The sequence below is a fragment of the Macaca mulatta genome, chromosome 19 (genome assembly GCF_049350105.2).
Source record: "Macaca mulatta isolate MMU2019108-1 chromosome 19, T2T-MMU8v2.0, whole genome shotgun sequence".
Classification (NCBI taxonomy): Eukaryota; Metazoa; Chordata; class Mammalia; order Primates; family Cercopithecidae; genus Macaca; species Macaca mulatta.
In genome coordinates this window covers 52,910,838-52,928,696 of record NC_133424.1, presented here as the reverse complement: position 1 = coordinate 52,928,696, position 17,859 = coordinate 52,910,838, and the positions used below count along the sequence as shown (strand labels likewise).

The window sequence follows — 17,859 nt, the reverse complement described above, 5'->3', positions numbered from 1 at the left end:
GGAACCCACCAGCCCCACTTCCTGTGACAGGAAGTCACAATGACAAACCCCCAACCCCCAACTCTCCACATAAGAAAACAAAACTCAGAACTCTCCTCCCTCAGGGACCAGGAGTCCCCAAACCCAGTTCTTCTTTCCCCCAGGGACCTCATCGCTTCCAGTCCCGGAAAATAAGTGATGGGACCTCAGACAGCCCATCTCCAAGGTGCGTCTGTCTCCTCCACCCTACGTGCACCTTGGTCTGTCTGCAGCCGGCTCTCCTTGGCTGGCTGTCCCTCCAATCTGTCTCATGTCTTGGTCTCTCTTCACCCTGTTTCCTGATTTTTCTCCTTGCCTTCCTCCAGAACTGTCTCATTTTCCCCACCGTCCCTGCCTCCCCTCCTTCCATCTGTCCTTCTCAGAGGTGACACCCCCTTCCTGCTTCTGTAGCTCTGTCTGTCCTGTCCCTGTCCCTGTGCCTCTGTCCTCCCGCACCTGGTTTCTGCAGCCACCATCCCCACACCTCTCTGAGTCACGGTCTCAAGAGATGTCTCTCATCTCTCTCCATCCCTTTTCCTCCCCCATTTCTTGCTGTCTTTCCCATCTTTGTCTCTCCTTGAGTCTCCACTTCTCTCTGAGTCTTTCCACCGACATCTTCTGTGTCCTTAATTAGTCTGACTAATGCCACGGAGCCCGTGTCAGGCGGGAAGGAGCTGTGGAAAGAGGGGTGGGGTGGACCAGTGGGGGGGGCTCCCCACAGCCCAAAGCTATTTATAACCCTAGCTGGCAGAGACCCGCCCTTCTCCTGCTTTATGGGCCTCCTCCCTAGCTCCCCAGTAAATGGTAACCAGGATTTTGATGATTAAACAATGATGCTTTCTGGAGTGTCCAAATGCCACCTTGAGGGTCCACCTGGGGAAGGCATCATTTTTACTCTTTCCCATAAAGAGTATTTGTCCAATATCTAAGCTCGGGCAATTCAAGATTCAAGCACTGCTAAACATTCACTTTAATAAATTTGCAAACTGGCCAGGCGAGGTGGTTCATGCCTGTAACCCCAGCACTTTGGGAGGCCAAGGTGGGAAGATCGCTTGAGCTCAGGAGTTCGAGACCAGCCTGGGCAACACAGTGAGACCCTGTCTCACTATGAAACATGACCACGGACGTGGAGGGTGCATGCTCATCCCACTCACAGGCAGAAATGCTCAACTGAGGCAGGGAGATTAAAAAAAGGCAAAGGAGGCTGGGCGCAGTGGCTCACGCCTGTAATCCCAGCACTTTGGGAGGCTGAGGTGGGCGGATCACGAGGTCAGGAGATCGAAACCATCCTGGCTAACATGGTGAAACCCCGTCTCTACTAAAAAAAATACAAAAAATTAGCTGGGCGTGGTGGCGGGTGCCTGTAGTCCCAGCTACTTGGGAGGCTGAGGCAGGAGAATGGCGTGAACCCGGGAGGCGGAGCTTGCAGTGAGCAGAGACCATGCGCCACTGCACTCCAGCCTGGGTGACAGAGCAAGACTTGTTCTCAAAAACAAAACAAAACAAAACAAAAGGCAAAGGAGGGGATGCTCATTATCTCTGCAAGTGCTCAGTGCCAGGTCTGGAACTGTGTGCTTGCCAAGTTCTTATCTCCTTATTCCTTTCTTTTTTTTTTTTGAGACGGAGTCTCGCTCTGTCCCCCAGGCTGGAGTGCAGTGGTGGCTGGATCTCAGCTCACTGCAAGCTCCGCCTCCTGGGTTTACGCCATTCTCCTGCCTCAGCCTCCCGAGTAGCTGGGACTACAGACGCCCGCCACCTCGCCTGGCTAGTTTTTTGTATTTTTTTTTTTTTTAGTAGAGACGGGGTTTCACCGTGTCAGCCAGGATGGTTTCAATCTCCTGACCTCGTAATCCGCCCGTCTCGGCCTCCCAAAGTGCTGGGATTACAGGCTTGAGCCACCGGGCCCGGCCTCCTTATTCCTTATCACAATGATAATGAAATGATAGCTGACACATAAGAGACACTTAGTAAGTGCCAGGCATGGCATCGCTGGTTTACAGGTAATAACTCATTTAATCCTCTCAGTGACTCCAAGAGATTATTATTATTCTCATCTCCATTTAGCAAAGAAGGAAACTGAGGCACAGCTCATATGAAGCAGAACCAGGACTCAGACCTAGGCAATTGGGCTACAGAGTTTATGCATTTAAAATAAACTGCATTTGGTGGGCCCAGTAGCTCACATCTGTAATCCCAGCAGTTTGGAAGACCAAGGCAGGTGGATCACTTGAGCTCAGGAGTTCGAAACCAGTCTGGCTAATATGGTGAAACCCTGTCTCTACAAAAGATAGCCAGGTGTGGTGGCTCATGCCTGTAGTCCCAGCTACTTGGGAGGCTAAGGTGAGAGGATCGCTTGAGCCCAGGAGGCAGACGTTGCATAGAGCCAAGATTGTGCCACTGCCCTCCAGCCTGGGCAACAGAGTGAGACTTTGTCTTAAAATAAAACAGGCCAGGCGTGGTGGCTCTCGCCTGTAATCCCAGCACTTTGGGAGACCGAAGCAGGCGGATCACGAAGTCAAGAGATCAACACCATCCTGGCCAACACAGTGAAACCCTGTCTCTACTAAAAATACAAAAATTGGCCGGGCGCGGTGGCTCAAGCCTGTAATCCCAGCACTTTGGGAGGCCGAGGCGGGCGGATCACAAGGTCAGGAGATCGAGACCACAGTGAAACCCCGTCTCTACTAAAAATACAAAAAATTAGCCGGGCGCGGTGGCGGGCGCCTGTAGTCCCAGCTACTCAGGAGGCTGAGGCAGGAGAATGGCGTGAACCCAGGAGGCGGAGCTTGCAGTGAGCCGAGATCGCGCCACTGCACTCCAGCCCGGGCAACAGCGTGAGACTCCGTCTCAAAAAAAAAAAAAAAAAAACAAAAATAAAAATACAAAAATTAGCTGGGCATGGTGGCGCGAGGCTGTAGTCCCAGCTACTCGGGAGGCTGAGGCAGGAGAATCGCTTGAACCCGGGAGGTGAGCTGAGATCGCGCCACTGCACTCCAGCCTGGTGACAGAAGTGAGACTTCGTCTCAATGAATAAATAAAATAAGACAAAATAAAACAAAACAGAGGGCATTGCTTCAGAGCATGGGGAGCCCCCACCCTACCCTTCACAAACTAAAATGTGAATCAAAGCTCTGAGACACATCACATCTTCTTATGGATGCCTGGAAAAGCCACCGGTATGTGGTCACTGTGGCCTAGGCAGGAGTGCAAGTTGGATACGGCTGCTCCACAGAGGCCTGGGGGCTGGAGATGATGGAGGCGAAGAGTGTTGCTTGTTTAGGACGAGGGGTTGGGGGGCGTCCCACAAAGGCTGGAGAATTATAGGTGAAGCTGTCAGAGAATAGATGGATCTCTACAGGCAACTGACAAGGCCTGGGGGTGGGGGGTGGCGGGTCAAACAGAGGGAGCACTACGTGCATTGGGCGCTGGGGGGTTAGGACTGGTTTAGAAGGTCCCAGGGTTGGGGGGCTACATGGTTGCTTGAGTTCTATGGAAGGCTCAGGGTCTATAAGGTATTGAGCAGGTGACTCGGGGTCTCCAAGAACTTCTGGGAGCCTTAAAGAACCTAAAAGGAGTCATTGGAATGTGTAACTCCCCAGATTCTATTTGACACACAGTGGGTCTAAAGGATCCAGGGATCATACTGGATCATGATTCTACAGGGACAGCTGCCAGTCTGTGGAACCTCCGGAGACTTAAAAGGGGCTCAGAATTCCATAGGGGTGCGTGGTGGGTGCCGAGACCCATGGTCTGTAGAGCCCCGGATTCCAGGGGATGCTCCTTATCTATGAGGACCCCACGTCTATGAGAAACCAGTTATCCATGGGGCGCTGGCAGGAACCTGGAGGGTCTGAAAGACTTTGTAATCTATACGGAATGTGGCTGGTCTACACGAGCCCCAAATCTTACATGGACGTGGCCGGTCTTACGCGGGCCCTAAATCCTACGGGGGACGTGGCAGTGTGCACGGCTAGGGATGCCGGGGAGGACGTGCAGAGTCAGGGTCTGACGCCCGCTGGGGACCGCGTCCCTCACCTGCTCCAGGTGGAAAGAAAAGCCACCACCGCCACCGGAATCGAAGCCTCCGCGCGCCGGCTCCGCACTCTCCCCACCCCTGCCGCCGCGTCGCTCTAGCCGCCCTGAGTCCACCTTTGCGCCCAGCTCCACTCCTCCTGCCAGCCGCTCTAGCCCGGCTCCTGCCAGGCTCCGGCCCCGACGACTCTACTCCTCCCGCCGGCCGCTCTAGCGCTGCATTGCGCCACGCAGGCCAGATAGGGCCGCTCTGGCCTGTCTTGGAGGGCCGGCGTTTCCGTATCTCGACTGCCCCCGTCACTCCCCGGGCCCCGCCCCGCGCCCGGAGGTGCAGATGGGTGCAACTCCTCCCGAGTTCGATCCGAGATCTCCGAGTCACCCCGGCGCTGAGCACTCGGACCGCGGATTGGGGCTCCCCGTCCTATTAGTCTCCCCACTTAGGGAAATTTAGCGCTGAATTTCCAACGCTCGTACATCAATCCCCTCCGTCCCCCACCCCACCCCCCTTCCTTTGGAACTGGAAAAGCAAAAGTCTGGAGTTCCAGCACATCTTTCCCTTTGACATGCAGTGTAATCTGCAAAAAGTAATGACTACTCTGCAGGCCTCAGTCTTCCCATCTGTACAATGGGAGAAGGCCTCCAGCTCTCTCCCTACACTTGTCTCCCACGGTATAATTAATGACCTAGAAAAGAGCTTTCCTAAAACTCTTTCAAATGCACTCTGCAACTTTCAGCTTCACAGCGGCCCTCGTCGCTGTTATTGTTGTTTTTCTTTTTTAGGTGGCCCTAAAGCATGCGGAGGTTGGAGGATGGCGCTTTGCGGAAAGCACGTGCGAGTTCAAATCCCAACTCCACACTGTCTCATGATGTGCGTTCCCTGGGACGAGTCGGTTTGGCTCCCCGGGCCTCGGTTTCCCCACCCGTACAATGGGAGTGATCGTCTGTCCTCCACTGAGCAGGTGGGAGGCCTTGGCCCCGGCCTCGCACCGTTCGTCCCCACCTACGGGGTACTCGTCAAGTGTGAGTTCTCCCCTCTTTGCTCCCTTTAACAGATGGGAAAACTGAGGCCCGAGGAGGTGCGGCCGCTGGCTCCGCGGGGTCCGAAGGAGGCCCCTCCGCTGGCGGCAGCGCCCCAGCCCCTCCCTCCTCCTCCCCACTTCCCCCAGCAGCCGAGGGGAGGAAGCCGGGCGGGGCCGGGGACCGAGTACCTGGTGTCCGCGCGGAGGTGACCGGCGGGGCGCCCGAGGTCGGGCTCGGCAATCCCGGGCCCTGGGTCCCGGCTCCCGCTTCCTGGCTCTGGCGGGGCAGGAAGTCGGGGCGTTTTTCCGGAGGCCCCCGCCCCGCCGCCCCTCCCCGCTTCCTGCCCGCGCCCCGCGCCCGCCCGGCACCTCCGCTTCCTTCCCCTTCTCGCCGCTTGCCCGCCCCTCCTTTCCCCGCTGCGCCCGGGTCCCCGCGGGCACCGGCCCCGCCCCGGCCGCGCCCGGGCTCTCCCCGGCTTTGTCCATCGGTCCGTCCGCCGGGCGCGGGCTCCGCGGGGCTCGCATCTCCTGGCTGCGGTCACCTCCCCGGAGGTGCTGGGAGGCAAGCCCTGCTCCCCGTGCGCCCCACACCGAGCCACGACCTCCCCGGCTTTCCGCGTCTGTGGTTCTCTTGGTCTTGCGCCCTTCCTTCTGTGGGTATGCTCCCGCCTGCGTCTGCGTCCCCTTCTCTGTCCCTCTGTCTTTCTCTATTGGGGTCTTTCCCTCCTTGGCCTCCACCTCTCCTCTGTCCCTCCATCACTTTCTCCCCGAGAGCTCTTCTCTACCCTCTCCGGGTCTCTCTGTTACCTTTCTGCATCTCCGTCTCAGTCTCTGTCATTTCCCCAGCTGTTGCTGTGCCTGGGCCTCTTCGTGCCCTTTTTCGGTTGCTCCTTCTCCCTTGTGTTGCTTCTTTTCCTTCTCGCTCTGTCTCTGTCCCTCTTTCTCTCCACGTCCCTGTCTCTCTGCCGGATTCCCAGAGTCTCATCCTCTCTTCCTTCACTTGCTCGTCCCCTTCACAATCTCTGGGTCTCAACCTCTCTCCTCTCCCTTTCTCAGGAAATCCGTGTCTCTGTGCCTCTCTGTCGTTGCCCCTGGATCTCCCTGCTCTCCCCAAGTTAGGACTACAGACCCTCCAGAATACCCCTTCTGTAAGTCAACCCATCGGGAAAAGGCTGCAGTCTGAATTCTGTACTAGCCCCACAAGATAGTCCCTGTGTTTCCAAGGCTTAAATACGCATAAAGTGCCTCACGCCTGTAGTCCCAGCACTTTGGGAGACCGAAGCGTGGTGGATCACTTGAGGTCAGGAGTTCGAGACCAGCCTGGTCAACATGGCGAAACCCTGTCACTACTAAAAAATTAGCTGGGCGTGGTGGCACATGCCTGTCATCCCAGCTATTCAGGAGCCTAAGGTACAAGAATCGCTTGAGCTTGAGAGGTGGAGGATGAAGTGGGCTGAGATTGCGCCACTGCACTCCAGCCTGGGCGACAGAGTCAGACTCTGTCTCAAAAAAAGAAAAAAAAAAAAAAAAAAAAGCGGCCAGGCGCAGTGGCTCACGCCTGTAATCTCAGCATTTTGGGAGGCTAAGGCGGGCAGATAACCTGAGGTCAGGAGTTCAAGACCTGCCTGGCCAACATGGTGAAACCCCACCTCTACTAAAAATACAAAAATTAGCTGGGCATGGTGGCAGGTGCCTATAATCCCAGCTACTTGGGAGGCTGAGGTGGAATTGCTTGAACCCAGGAGGTGGAGGTTGCAGTGAGCATATCAACCTGGGTGACAGAGTGAGACTCTATCTCAAAAAAAAGCATAAATAATTTGGTAGTCACACCTATGTTGATCTTGTCCCCTTCTTGCTTAAGGACATGACCCTAGGGTGAGGCCTTGCAAAGAGGGCCAAACCAGTCCTTCAGCTGGGCTGGGGACCTTCCCAAGAGACATCCTGTTCTCCCAGGAAGGCAGCCCAGACTGGCTGCCTGGTTTCAGGTGTGGGGAGTGGGTAGGGGGTGGCTTGGGCTGGGACTCCTGGGTCTGAGGGGCAGGTGGGAGAGGCAGTTCCCATAAGATCCACGACTCCTTCCAAGGTCTGCAGTTGGGAAGAATTTATTATTACTAAGTGGCCCTGACAGATCATGGAGAAGGGGGTGACACTGACAGATCATGGAGGAGGGGGTGACAGGGGAGCTGCTACAATCAGCTCCCCTGGAGGCAGTGATTAAGGGCTCATTACCCACTGGGGTGAGGGGAGCCTGGGAAAGGCAGCAGGGGGGGATTAGGTTAGGAGATGGGGCAGTTTAGAGGGAAGAAGAGTGGGACACCCCCGGGGGAGTCCAAGGAGGCCTGGCCTGGAGAAGAGTGAGATTACCCCCCACTCCCCACCGAGGGAAGATGACTAAGGAAGCCCCCAGAAGGGCTGAAGGGAGAATGTCCCAGGGAAGCGAACTGAGACACTGGAGCTGGGTCCACAGCAGGCAGGGGCAGCCTAGCAGGAGTAGGGGTGTCATGGCTTCTCCAGCTGGACATCTCCTATGTTGAGGCTGCCCACATCCTGGTAGGTGCCCTGGAGGCCCCGGGAGATGTCCTCATACATGGAGCAGTCGTCCAGGTTCAGGCCCTGGGGTGGAAACAAGGCAGCGAACATCAGCACCCTGACACCTGGGGTCCCTGTCCCCAGCCACCCCCAGAGGGAACGCCCCCACCCCTAACACAACTGCCCCCCCCGTTGCCACCCTTCACTCACTTCATAAAGGTTTTCGTCTTCATATTCATCCCCAGCATCCAACCCGAGCTTCTCATTCTGCCATCGTTTCTGTGGGGGTGTGTGGGGTGGGTGCCTCAGTGAGCGGGGGGAGGTGAATATTTCAGACCCTCCTAGATGCCAGGAAGTGCTTTTCCAGAAAGGGTAAGAGATGTCCCCAAGGCCACATACTGGTAGCAGTTCTCTGTGAATCTACAACCAGTGTCCTTCCCTTCCTTCCTTCCTTCCTTCCTTCCTTCCTTCCTTCCTTCCTTCCTTCCTTCCTTCCTTTCCTTCCATTCCTTCCTTCCTTCCTTCCCTCCCTCCCTCCTTCCTTCCTTCCTTCCTTCCTTCCTTCCTTCCTTCCTTCCTTCCTTCCTTCCTCTTTCTCTCTTTCTTTTCTTTCCTCTTTCTCCCTTCCCTTCTCCTTCCCTTCCCTTTCCTTTCCCTTCCTTCCTTCCCTTCCTTCCCTTCCTTCCATTCCTTCCTTCCTTCCTTCCTTCCTTCCTTCCTTCCTTCCTTCCTTCCTTCCTTCCTTCCCTCCCTCCCTCCCTCCCTCCCTCCCTCCCTCTCTCCTTCCTTCCTTCCTTCCTTCCTTCCTTCCTTCCTTCCTTCCTTCCTTCCTTCCATCCCTTCCTCCCTCTCTCTTTCTCTCTTTCTTTCTTCTCCCTCAGCTGCCCAGGCTGGAGTGCTGTGGCAACATCATATTTCACTGCAGCCTTGAACTTCTAGGTTCAAGCGATCCTCCCACCTCAGCCTCCTGAGTAGCTGGGACTAGAGGTTAGCCATACCTGGCTAACTTTTTTTTAAGACTTTTTTTTTTTTTTTTTTTTGATAGAGATAGGGTCTTGCTGTGTTGCCCAGACTGGTCTCAAACTTGTGGCCTCAAGTGATCCTCTTGCCTCGGCCTCCCAAGTTAGCGTCTTCTTGACTCTCCACTCCCTTACTATTCTCCATGAATAATAACAGTAACAGTCACACTTTCTGTGGGGGCTAAGGAGAGGCCGGTATAGATCACAGATTCTGGGAGGACCCCCAGGCCCCACCTTCCCTGGTCTTGGCTATACCTGGAGGGTAACCACACTCTGGGGTGAGGGCAGGAGGAGAGTGAGGACACTCTTAGGGGGAAGAATGAGACTCTTTTTGCAGGGAGGTGGACGTGAGGACAGCCCAGGAGGGGAACTAAATTGAAGACACCCCCTGGGTCCAGCGCCAGTTCAGGTCCCTTCTTTATATTCTTTCATTTAACTTCTGCAGCCCCTATGTGGTGGGTGCTTTCATTCTCCCAAGTTTTGGATGGGAACCTCAGGCTCTAGAGGGCTACCTGGGCATCGGGGGGTCCCTCAGTCCAGGCCCTCGCCCGGTTGACTCGGGGGTCCGAGGAGGCTCACCCTGAACAGCAGCAGCGTCCCAGGCACCACCGCGCAGAACAGGAGGATGATGCCCTCGGCTGTGATGATTCGGTTCTTGGTGCCCTCCCCCATGTCCAGGAAGGGCCTGGGGGGCGGATCTGCAAGGGGGTGGTGTGGCTCAGAGCCCTGGCACCTCCTGTTCTCCCTAGCCTCCTGGACCCGCCACCCCCTGCAAGGCCCCAGACCCCTCAGAGCCCTGACTCTGCAGAGGAGAACTTCAGTCCCTCTGTCCAAGCCGGTTTGAAACCCACAATGAAAGTACTGGCTCTATCCCCACTTCAAAGAGAAACCGAGTGTCCCCAGTGGGAAAGTGGGAGTAGGGACCAGGGCTGGGCCACTCACGGCGCACACGGAGGTAGGTGCCGCAGGACTGCTGGTGTGGCTTATTGCCCTCCTGGACCCGGCACAGGTATATGCCCCCGTGGCTCTTGTTCACGTTCTGGATGGTCAGCGTACCATTGTAGCCCTGGCCCTTGCCCACGAACTGAGGGGGCCACGTGTAGTTGCCATGGAGGACGCGCCACCAGGTGACGTTGGCGTTGCTGCCATTGTGCAGGCATTGGAAGTGGGCCTCTTCCCCCAGGCTCACCATCAATGATGTTGGGCCCCCATCTACCCACAGGGCCTGGCACCCAGGACCTGTGGAGAGGCAGGGTGGGTGGGTCAGGGACTAGGGATGGCGACACATGCCCCCAGCCCTGGCCCCTGCAGCTCCAGCACTCCTGGGAAGAGGGTGAGGACATGCCTGGGTGAGGAGGGGAGGAGGGTGAGGACATGCCTGGGTGGGGGGGGAGGAGGGTGAGGACTCTCCTGGGTGGGGGGGGAGGAGGGTGAGGACTCTCCTGGGTGGGGGGGGAGGAGGGTGAGGACTCTCCTGGGTGGGGAGGGGAGGAGGGTGAGGACTCTCCTGGGTGGGGGGGAGGAGGGTGAGGACTCTCCTGGGTGGGGGGGAGGAGGGTGAGGACTATTCTGGGTGGGGAGGGGAGGAGGGTGAGAACTCTCCTGGGTGGGGGGGGAGGAGGGTGAGGACTCTCCTGGGTGGAGGGGGAGGAGGGTGAGGACTCTCCTGGGTGGGGGGGGAGGAGGATGAGGACTCTCCTGGGTGGGGGGGGAGGAGGGTGAGGACTCTCCTGGGTGGGGAGGGGAGGAGGGTGAGGACTCTCCTGGGTGGGGGGGAGGAGGGTGAGGACTATTCTGGGTGGGGAGGGGAGGAGGGTGAGAACTCTCCTGGGTGGGGGGGGAGGAGGGTGAGGACTCTCCTGGGTGGGGGGGAGGAGGGTGAGGACTATTCTGGGTGGGGAGGGGAGGAGGGTGAGAACTCTCCTGGGTGGGGGGGGAGGAGGGTGAGGACTCTCCTGAGTGGGGGGGAGGAGGGTGAGGACTATTCTGGGTGGGGAGGGGAGGAGGGTGAGAACTCTCCTGGGTTGGGGGGGAGGAGGGTGAGGACATGCCTGGGTGGGGAGGGGAGGAGGGTGAGAACTCTCCTGGGTGGGGGGGGGAGGAGGGTGAGGACTCTCCTGGGTGGGGGGGGGAGGAGGGTGAGGACTATTCTGGGTGGGGAGGGGAGGAGGGTGAGAACTCTCCTGGGTTGGGGGGGAGAGGGACAGCCCCTGACAGGGGCTGATGCATCCTGGGGAGAGGGGGATGCGGGAAAGTGAAGAGGCCCCTGGGGAGGGAGAGAGGACAGAACTGGTTGGGGTGGGTGAGGACATCCTGGGGGAGGAGAATGAGACTCCCTGGGATGGTGAGACCCCTGGGAGGCCCTTCTCACCTCTGCAGCGCCATCTCTTGCCCCCCTCCCACATACCCACTTTGTGCTCTGGGCCCTGTGAACTCTCTGGATTTTGGATGTTTGTTCAAGGCACTGGAGGACCGCTGTCCAGACAGCTCCTTCCAGAAGCAGTGCAGGCATCCCCTCCTCCCGCAGCCTTCCCGGTCTATTTTTGCACCCCAGCCTCAGCCAGGCCCTGCACCTTGCGCTTTTTCTTGTGTATTCATTCACAGAACCCTAGAAGTAGGTTATCTCCTTAGCCCCATTTTACAGGAGGGATGGCTGAGGCCCTGGGAGGGCTGGCGGTTTGCCAGCATCACCAGGCAGTCAGGAGTGGCACTGGGTTCAAACTCATGGCTCCCTGGCCTCTCCCTGCCTGGGCTGAGGAGCCAGTCTGTGGCCTGCCCTGGCCTGTGACCCTGTGCCTGGCCCTCATTCTCTGTAAGTTGTATGTGTCAACTCAGGGGTGAGTTCAGTCCTCGGGCTGGATTGCTGGTGAGCGAAGGGGGTCAGAGCGGGGTGGAGACTGGGGGTGTCTCTGAGTGAGACCGGGCTGCTCAGGCTGGCTGCAGTGTCCAATCTGGGCTCCTCTGGGAAGTCCCAGCTCTCAGCCAGGCCTCCCACATGGCCGGCCCCCTCTTCTGGAGGTAGGCGGAGGAGGGAAGTGAGGAAGAGAGAAGGAGGAAGAGGTGGGGAGAGGGGCCGAGCACCCTTATCATCATGGGCTTAAGACTCAGACGTGAGCTCCAATCCTTGCTCCCAGTGTCCGCTTGGGTGGGGAACCTTCTTCTCTGAACTCCTGGGTTAGCGTGGCCACAGCCCCTGCCAGCTGTCCTTGAGCGGGTGAGGAGGAATCTATGAGACATCTGTTCCCCCAGTGCTCAGAAGGGACTCCCAACACAGAGAGGCACCTGAGGTTTAAGGCAGATAAAGCTTTTTCTCCCCTTGACAGACGCTGAATGCTACTACCCTCAAGTCCCCTTCCTGTCCCCAGCCCTCGTGCTCAGTCAAGAGCAACTTTAGTTCCTTATTTTGGCCTGTGGGGAGCAGGAGGTGGGGGAGGTGACTCTTGCTCCTGCCTGCCTCCGTGAGGCTGTGGACGCCCCTTCTTCACTGGGCTCCCTCCAGCCCCACATTGGCCCAGCTTGGCACAGATACGATTTCTATAGGCATCTTCCCTGGCTCCCCTACCCTCTGCCTCCTCTTCCCCTTTCCCTGAGCCCCCTTCCCTCTGCCTGTGCCCACTCTGCAGCCTCCACATCTTCCCCCACCTCCCACCAGTTCCTGCCCTTTGGCCACATACCCAGGTAGGCAGCAGACAGCAGGAAGAAGAGGAAGATGGTGGCAGGCAGAGCTTGGAGGACTCCTGGACCCCCAGGCATCTTCTCCTAGTGGGTTGGTTAGTTTGAGTTGCAGCAGTCCCCGGGTACCAGATCCCTACCCCAAACCCCACCCTACTTCCTGCCCAGCCCCCCGGAGATGGGCTCCAGTGGCCCTCGCTGCTGGGCCCTTTACTTGTTGGGCCTGGGGACAGCCCCTGCCGGGTAGGCTTCAGGCTGTGAGTGGAGAGGAACTGCTCCCTGCACCTGTGGTGGCCACAATTCCCCTGAGAGGTGGCTGCTTGGGTGGGGGAAGAGGCTGGTTCAAGGGCTGGCTCGTCACTGCTGAGCCTTTGGAAGGAAGCCTAGGGAACCTGAGTCCTGGGCATGTGCTGTGGGCAGGTGATGGTTCTGAGCTTGACCTCTGCCCCTGCCTGGACTTGGGGAAACCTTGTCCCTTCCCTGACCCCATTTCCTTGCTTCTTGATTAGAAACAAGGACTTAAAAGGGGTTGTTGCATGCACAGAAATGGCCCATAGTAGGCGCTCAGTAAATGTTAGTCACTATAAATGCTCATGAAGAATAAATAAGGCAGGCTGACCTGTGGCTGAGTACCCGTGTGACTAGGTGGGCACTTTTATCCTTTGAACCTTGACATTTTTCATCTGTGAGATGAGGACCAGAATGTCTCCCTGTCTCATTATGTGATATGAGATGGTGTTTCTGGTATTCCAGGAGTTAGAGCCACGATCAGCTCTTTACTGGAATTCTTTGTTAAAAAACAGGCCAGGTATGGTGGCTCACGCTCAGGCCAGGTATGGTGGCGGGAGGTGGGGAGAGATGTGGAGGCTGCAGAGAGGGCACAGGCAGAGGGAAGGGGGCTCAGGGAAAGGGAAGAGGAGGCAGAGGGTAGGGGAGCCAGGAAAGATGCCTATAGAAATCGTATCTGTGCCAAGCTGGGCCAATGTGGGGCTGTAGGGAGCCCAGCGAAGGAGAAGGGGCGTCTACAGCCTCACGGAGGCAGGCAGGAGCAAGAGTCACTTTGAGAGGCTGAGGTGGGAGAATCACCTGAAGTCAAGAGTTTGAGACCAGCCTGGCCAACATGGTGAAACCCCATCTCTATTAAAAATACAAAAATTGGCCGGGCGCGGTGGCTCAAGCCTGTAATCCCAGCACTTTGGGAGGCCGAGACGGGCGGATCACGAGGTCAGGAGATCGAGACCATCCTGGCTAACACAGTGAAACCCCGTCTCTACTAAAAAATACAAAAAAAACCTAGCCGGGCGCGGTGGCGGGCGCCTGTAGTCCCAGCTACTCGGGAGGCTGAGGCAGGAGAATGGCGTGAACCCGGGAGACGGAGCTTGCAGTGAGCCGAGATCCGGCCACTGCACTCCAGCCTGGGCGACAGAGCGAGACTCCGTCTCCAGAAAAAAAAAAAAAAAAAAAAAAAAAAAAAAAAAATTAGCTGGATGTAGTGGCACATGCCTGTTATCCCAGCTACTCAGGAGGTTGAGGCAGGAGAATCAGTTGAACCCAGGAGGGGGAGGTTGCAGTGAGCTGAGATCACACCATTGCACTCCAGCCTGGGTGACAAGAGTGAAACTCCATCTCAAATAATAATAATAATAACATATATTTTTCTTCTTTTTTTTTTTAGAGAGATGGGATCTTGCTATATTGCCCAGGCTGGTCTTGAACTCCTGTCCTCAAGCAATCCTCCTGCCTCGGCTTCCCAAAGTGCTGGGATTACAGGCATGTGCCACTGCACACAGCCAGAAGTTGTTTTATATTGACCTGCCATGACTGGGCAAGGTAGGCCATCCCCCATTTTACAGATGGGGAAACTGAGGCCAGAGAGGGGAGGTTGTTACTTGCTGGTGTCATACAGTCTAAGGGTGGTGAACAGAGATTCAAAGTCGTCTTTGTGTTGCTCCCAGTTTCCTTTGAGCATGTCTGGTAGGAGGGAAATGAGGTCTGAGTGGGGAGGGCGGAGTTGCTGAGATATTTGTGAGCAGTTAGGGGACCCTCACACACACATACGAGGGATATATAAAATAAATTCATTGCAGGGAGATTTTTGGTAGCAAACATTGAGAAACAAATGAAAAGTCCATTCATGGGAGAATGGGTGCATACACTGTGGCAAAATGAGCCAACAGAATGCTACAGAATAGGGGAAGGCGTCATAAGGCTGTCTCAGAAACAGCACAAACATCAGAAAAAATATTGTAGCATGATACAGTTGACTTGTTTTCAAAAGGCACGCGCTGCTTAGGGACACACGTTTGTAGTAGAGGTGTAGACCCGTGCAGGGGAGTGGCAAACGCCCATTTCCTGGGAGGGGTTACCTCTGGGGGACGCCAGGGTTGGGTCTGGGGAGGGACACACAGAGAGCTTGTCTTGGTTTTATTTCCTGTGTTACTTTTTTTTTTTTTTTTGAGATGGAGTCTCACTCTGTCACCCAGGGTAAAGTGCAGTGGTGTGATCTTGGTTCACCGCAACCTCCGCCTCCCGGGTTCAAGCGATTCTCCTGCCTCAGCCTGAGTAACTGGGATTACAGGTGGCCACTACCACGCCTGGCTAAATTTTGTAGAGACCGGGTTTCACCATGTTGGGCAGGCTGGTCTCGAACTCCTGACCTCAGGTAATCCATCCACCTCAGCCTCCCAAAGTGCTGGGATTACAAGCGGGAGCCACTGTGGCTGGCCACTTTTTTTTTTTTTTTTGAGACAGTCTCGCTCTGTTGCCCAGGCTGGAGTGCAGTGGCGCAATCTCGGTTCACTGCAAGCTCCGCCTCCTGGGTTTACGCCATTCTCCTGCCTCAGCCTCCTGAGTAGCTGGGACTACAGGCGCCCGCCACCACGCCCGGCTAATTTTTTGTATTTTTAATAGAGACAGGGTTTCACCGTGTTAGCCAGGATGGTCTCTATCTCCTGACCTAGCGATCCACCCGCCTCAGCCTCCCAAAGTGCTGGGATTACAGGCGTGAGCCACCGCCCCCGGCCTTTTTTTTTTTTTTTTTTTTTTTTTTTTTTTTTTTTTTTAAGAGATAGGGCCTCTCTCTGTCGCTAAGGCTGGTGTGCAGTGGCACAATCATAACCTTAAACTCCTGTGCTCAAGTGATTCTCTTGCCTCAGCTTCCCAAGTAGCTGGGATTACAGGTGCACACCAACCACCATGCCCGGCTATTTTTTTGATTTTTTTTTTCTTTTGAGACACAGTCTCACTGTGTAGCCCAGGCTGGAGTGCGATGGCACGATCTTGGCTCACTGCAACCTCCGCCTCCCGGGTTCAAGCGATTCTCCTGCCTCAGCCTCCTGAGTAGCTGGGACTACAGGCACATGCCACCACGCTCGGCTGATTTTTGTATTTTTAGTAGAGACGGGGTTTCACTTTGTTAGCCAGGATGGTCTCGATCTCTGATCTCATGATCCGCTCACCTTGGCCTCCAAAAGTGCTGGGATTACAGGCATGATCCACTGCGCCCAGACTATTTTTTAAATTTTTTGTAAAGATGGGGTCTGTGTTGCCCAGGTTGGCCTGGAACTCCTAACCTCAAGTGATTCTCCTGGCTTGGCCTCCCGAAGTGCTGGGATTATGGGCACTGCACCCTGCCCTGCCGGTGTTACTTAAACTGGGTGGTGCTTCATAGGTTTTTGTTACATTATGAATACTGAATGCTGAATACTTGCATGCCTGAAGTATTTCAGATTTTTTTTTTTGAGACGGAGTCTTGCTGTGTTGCCCAGGCTGAAGTGCAGTGGCAGTGCAATCTTGGCTCACTGCAACTTCTGCCTCCTGGGTTCAAGCTGTTCTCCTGCCTCAGCCTCCCAAGTAGCTGGGATTACAGGTATGCACCACCATGCCCAGCCAATTTTTTTTTTTTTTTGTATAGACACAGGATTTCACCATGTTGGCCAGGCTGGTCTCGAACTCTTTTTTTTTTGAGATGGTATTTCACTCTTGTTGTCCAGACTGGAGTGTGATGGTGCACTCTCTCTGTGACCTCCGCCTCCTGCATTCAAGCGATTCTCCTGCCTCACCCTCTGAAGTAGCTGGGATTACAGGCACCTGCCACTATACCCGGCTAATTTTTGTATTTTTTAGTAGAGACGGGTTTCACCACGTTGGCCAGGCTGGTCTCGAACTTCTGACCTCAGGTGATCCACCTGCCTCGGCCTCTCCAAGTGTTGGGATTGCAGGTGTGAGTCACCGCTCCAGGCCAAGGTCTCGAACTCTTGACCTCAAATGATCTGCCCACCTCGGCCTCCTAGAGTGCAGAATTTTAAAAAAGTGCAATTGCCACCCACGCAGAAGAGCCTGGGCCTCAAGATTCCAGGATTCTTTTACATCTCAGCTCTGCCAACTGACTGATCATCTGAAACTCAGTTTATTCTCCTGTAACGTGGGTACAAACCCCCCACTTGGTAAGACTGTAAGAATATTCTGCAGTGCATTTGGCACAGTATCTAGGACAGTTCTGTAGCCCTGGGGACCAGGACCCCAGGTGTTCTGCTGGGGTCAGTAGACCCTCTGCACTTCAATTCCCCGTTACCACCCCCTCCCAGGAATAAGCCTGGCTCCAGACCTGGAAGCCCTAGGAATTCACCTTCAAGAGCCGTAGGTGGCTGAGCCTCTTTCTAGGCCCTCGACTGCCCCCCAGTGGCTGGAGCGGTGCGGCTGCGGGATTGCAGGCCTGCTCTGGACACCTCCACCCTGCTACCTACCTACCTGGGATGCGCAGTGCCCGCTGCTGCGCAAATCGGACGCTTGGCATTGAGTTCTCATGTCAATTCTGGGAAATGTTTTCATCCTTAATGGTCAAAAGACGAAACTAGAGCCCAGAAAGAGGAGTGACTGGCCTGCAGCTACAGTGCAACCCTTTGGGCCTCTTTTCTGAGGCACAGAGCCCTGGAGTGGCTAGGTCCAGGCTGCAGCTGCGTTGCTTGGGTTCAAACGATGGCTGTAGCTGTGGGACATCTGGCAAGCTACCCACCCTATGGCTTACTTTACCTACCTCCAAAGCACTTTTAGGCACTTACTTCACAGAGTTGCTGAGTGTAAACAACGATGCTTTTAACATTTGTGTTTCTTTTTTTGAAATGGAGTTTCGCTCTGTTGCCCAGGCTGGAGTGCAGTGGCGTGATCTCTGCTCACTGCAACTTCCACCTCCCAGATTCAATTGATTCTCCTGCCCTCAGCCTCTTGAGTAGCTGGGACTACAGGCGTGCACCACCATACTCAGCTAATTTATTTTTTGTATTTTTTTTTTTATTTGGAGACAAGTTTCACTCTTGTTGCCCAGGCTGGGGTGCAATTGCACGATTTCAGCCCAACGCAACCTCCGCCTCAAGGGTTCAAGCGATTCTCCTGCCTCAGCCTCCTGAGTAACTGGGATTACAGGCGCGCACCACCATGCCCAACTAATTTTGTATTTTTAGTAGAGACAGGGTTTCTCTATGTTGTTCAGGCTGTTCTCAAGCTCCCAACCTCAGGCGATCGGCCCGTCGCAGCATCCCAAAGTGCTGGGATTACAGGTGTGAGCCACTGCC

At 55.6% G+C, this 17,859-nt stretch overlaps 3 protein-coding genes across 25 annotated transcripts in view; 1 reads left to right on the top strand and 2 right to left on the bottom strand.

Moving 5' to 3' along the window:
* The window catches only part of ARHGEF1 (Rho guanine nucleotide exchange factor 1), a 47,975-nt gene extending 42,611 nt beyond the window's left edge, over positions 1–5,364 (bottom strand). For 14 of the 22 annotated variants that reach the window (XM_077982940.1, XM_077982943.1, XM_077982948.1 and 11 more), the window contains exon 1: positions 5,259–5,364. The gene's annotated coding sequence lies outside the window, so the exon portion shown is untranslated. Of the gene's footprint in view, positions 1–4,053 lie in introns of all 22 variants that reach the window. The other 8 variants (XR_013410704.1, XM_077982949.1, XM_077982936.1 and 5 more) reach the window with 2 other exon arrangements.
* LOC144337091 (uncharacterized) lies at positions 4,978–7,532 on the top strand. The gene is made up of 3 exons (XM_077979913.1): positions 4,978–5,009; positions 5,217–6,474; positions 6,549–7,532. The coding sequence occupies exons 1-2, from the start codon at positions 4,978–4,980 to the stop codon at positions 6,250–6,252; spliced, it is 1,068 nt and encodes a 355-aa protein (XP_077836039.1). The 3' UTR covers positions 6,253–6,474; positions 6,549–7,532.
* CD79A (CD79a molecule) lies at positions 7,156–12,591 on the bottom strand. 2 transcript variants are annotated; one of them, XM_015124095.3, is made up of 5 exons: positions 12,292–12,591; positions 9,560–9,856; positions 9,197–9,315; positions 7,809–7,877; positions 7,156–7,682 (listed from the first exon to the last, which is right to left on the bottom strand). In XM_015124095.3, exons 1-5 carry the CDS (start codon positions 12,368–12,370, stop codon positions 7,569–7,571), a joined length of 678 nt encoding a protein of 225 aa, XP_014979581.1. In that variant the 5' UTR covers positions 12,371–12,591; the 3' UTR covers positions 7,156–7,568. The 2 variants fall into 2 exon arrangements, with proteins under 2 accessions (XP_014979581.1, XP_014979582.1); XM_015124096.3 differs by having other exon boundaries at positions 9,674–9,856; positions 12,292–12,547.
* Positions 12,592–17,859: the final 5,268 nt, after the last annotated feature.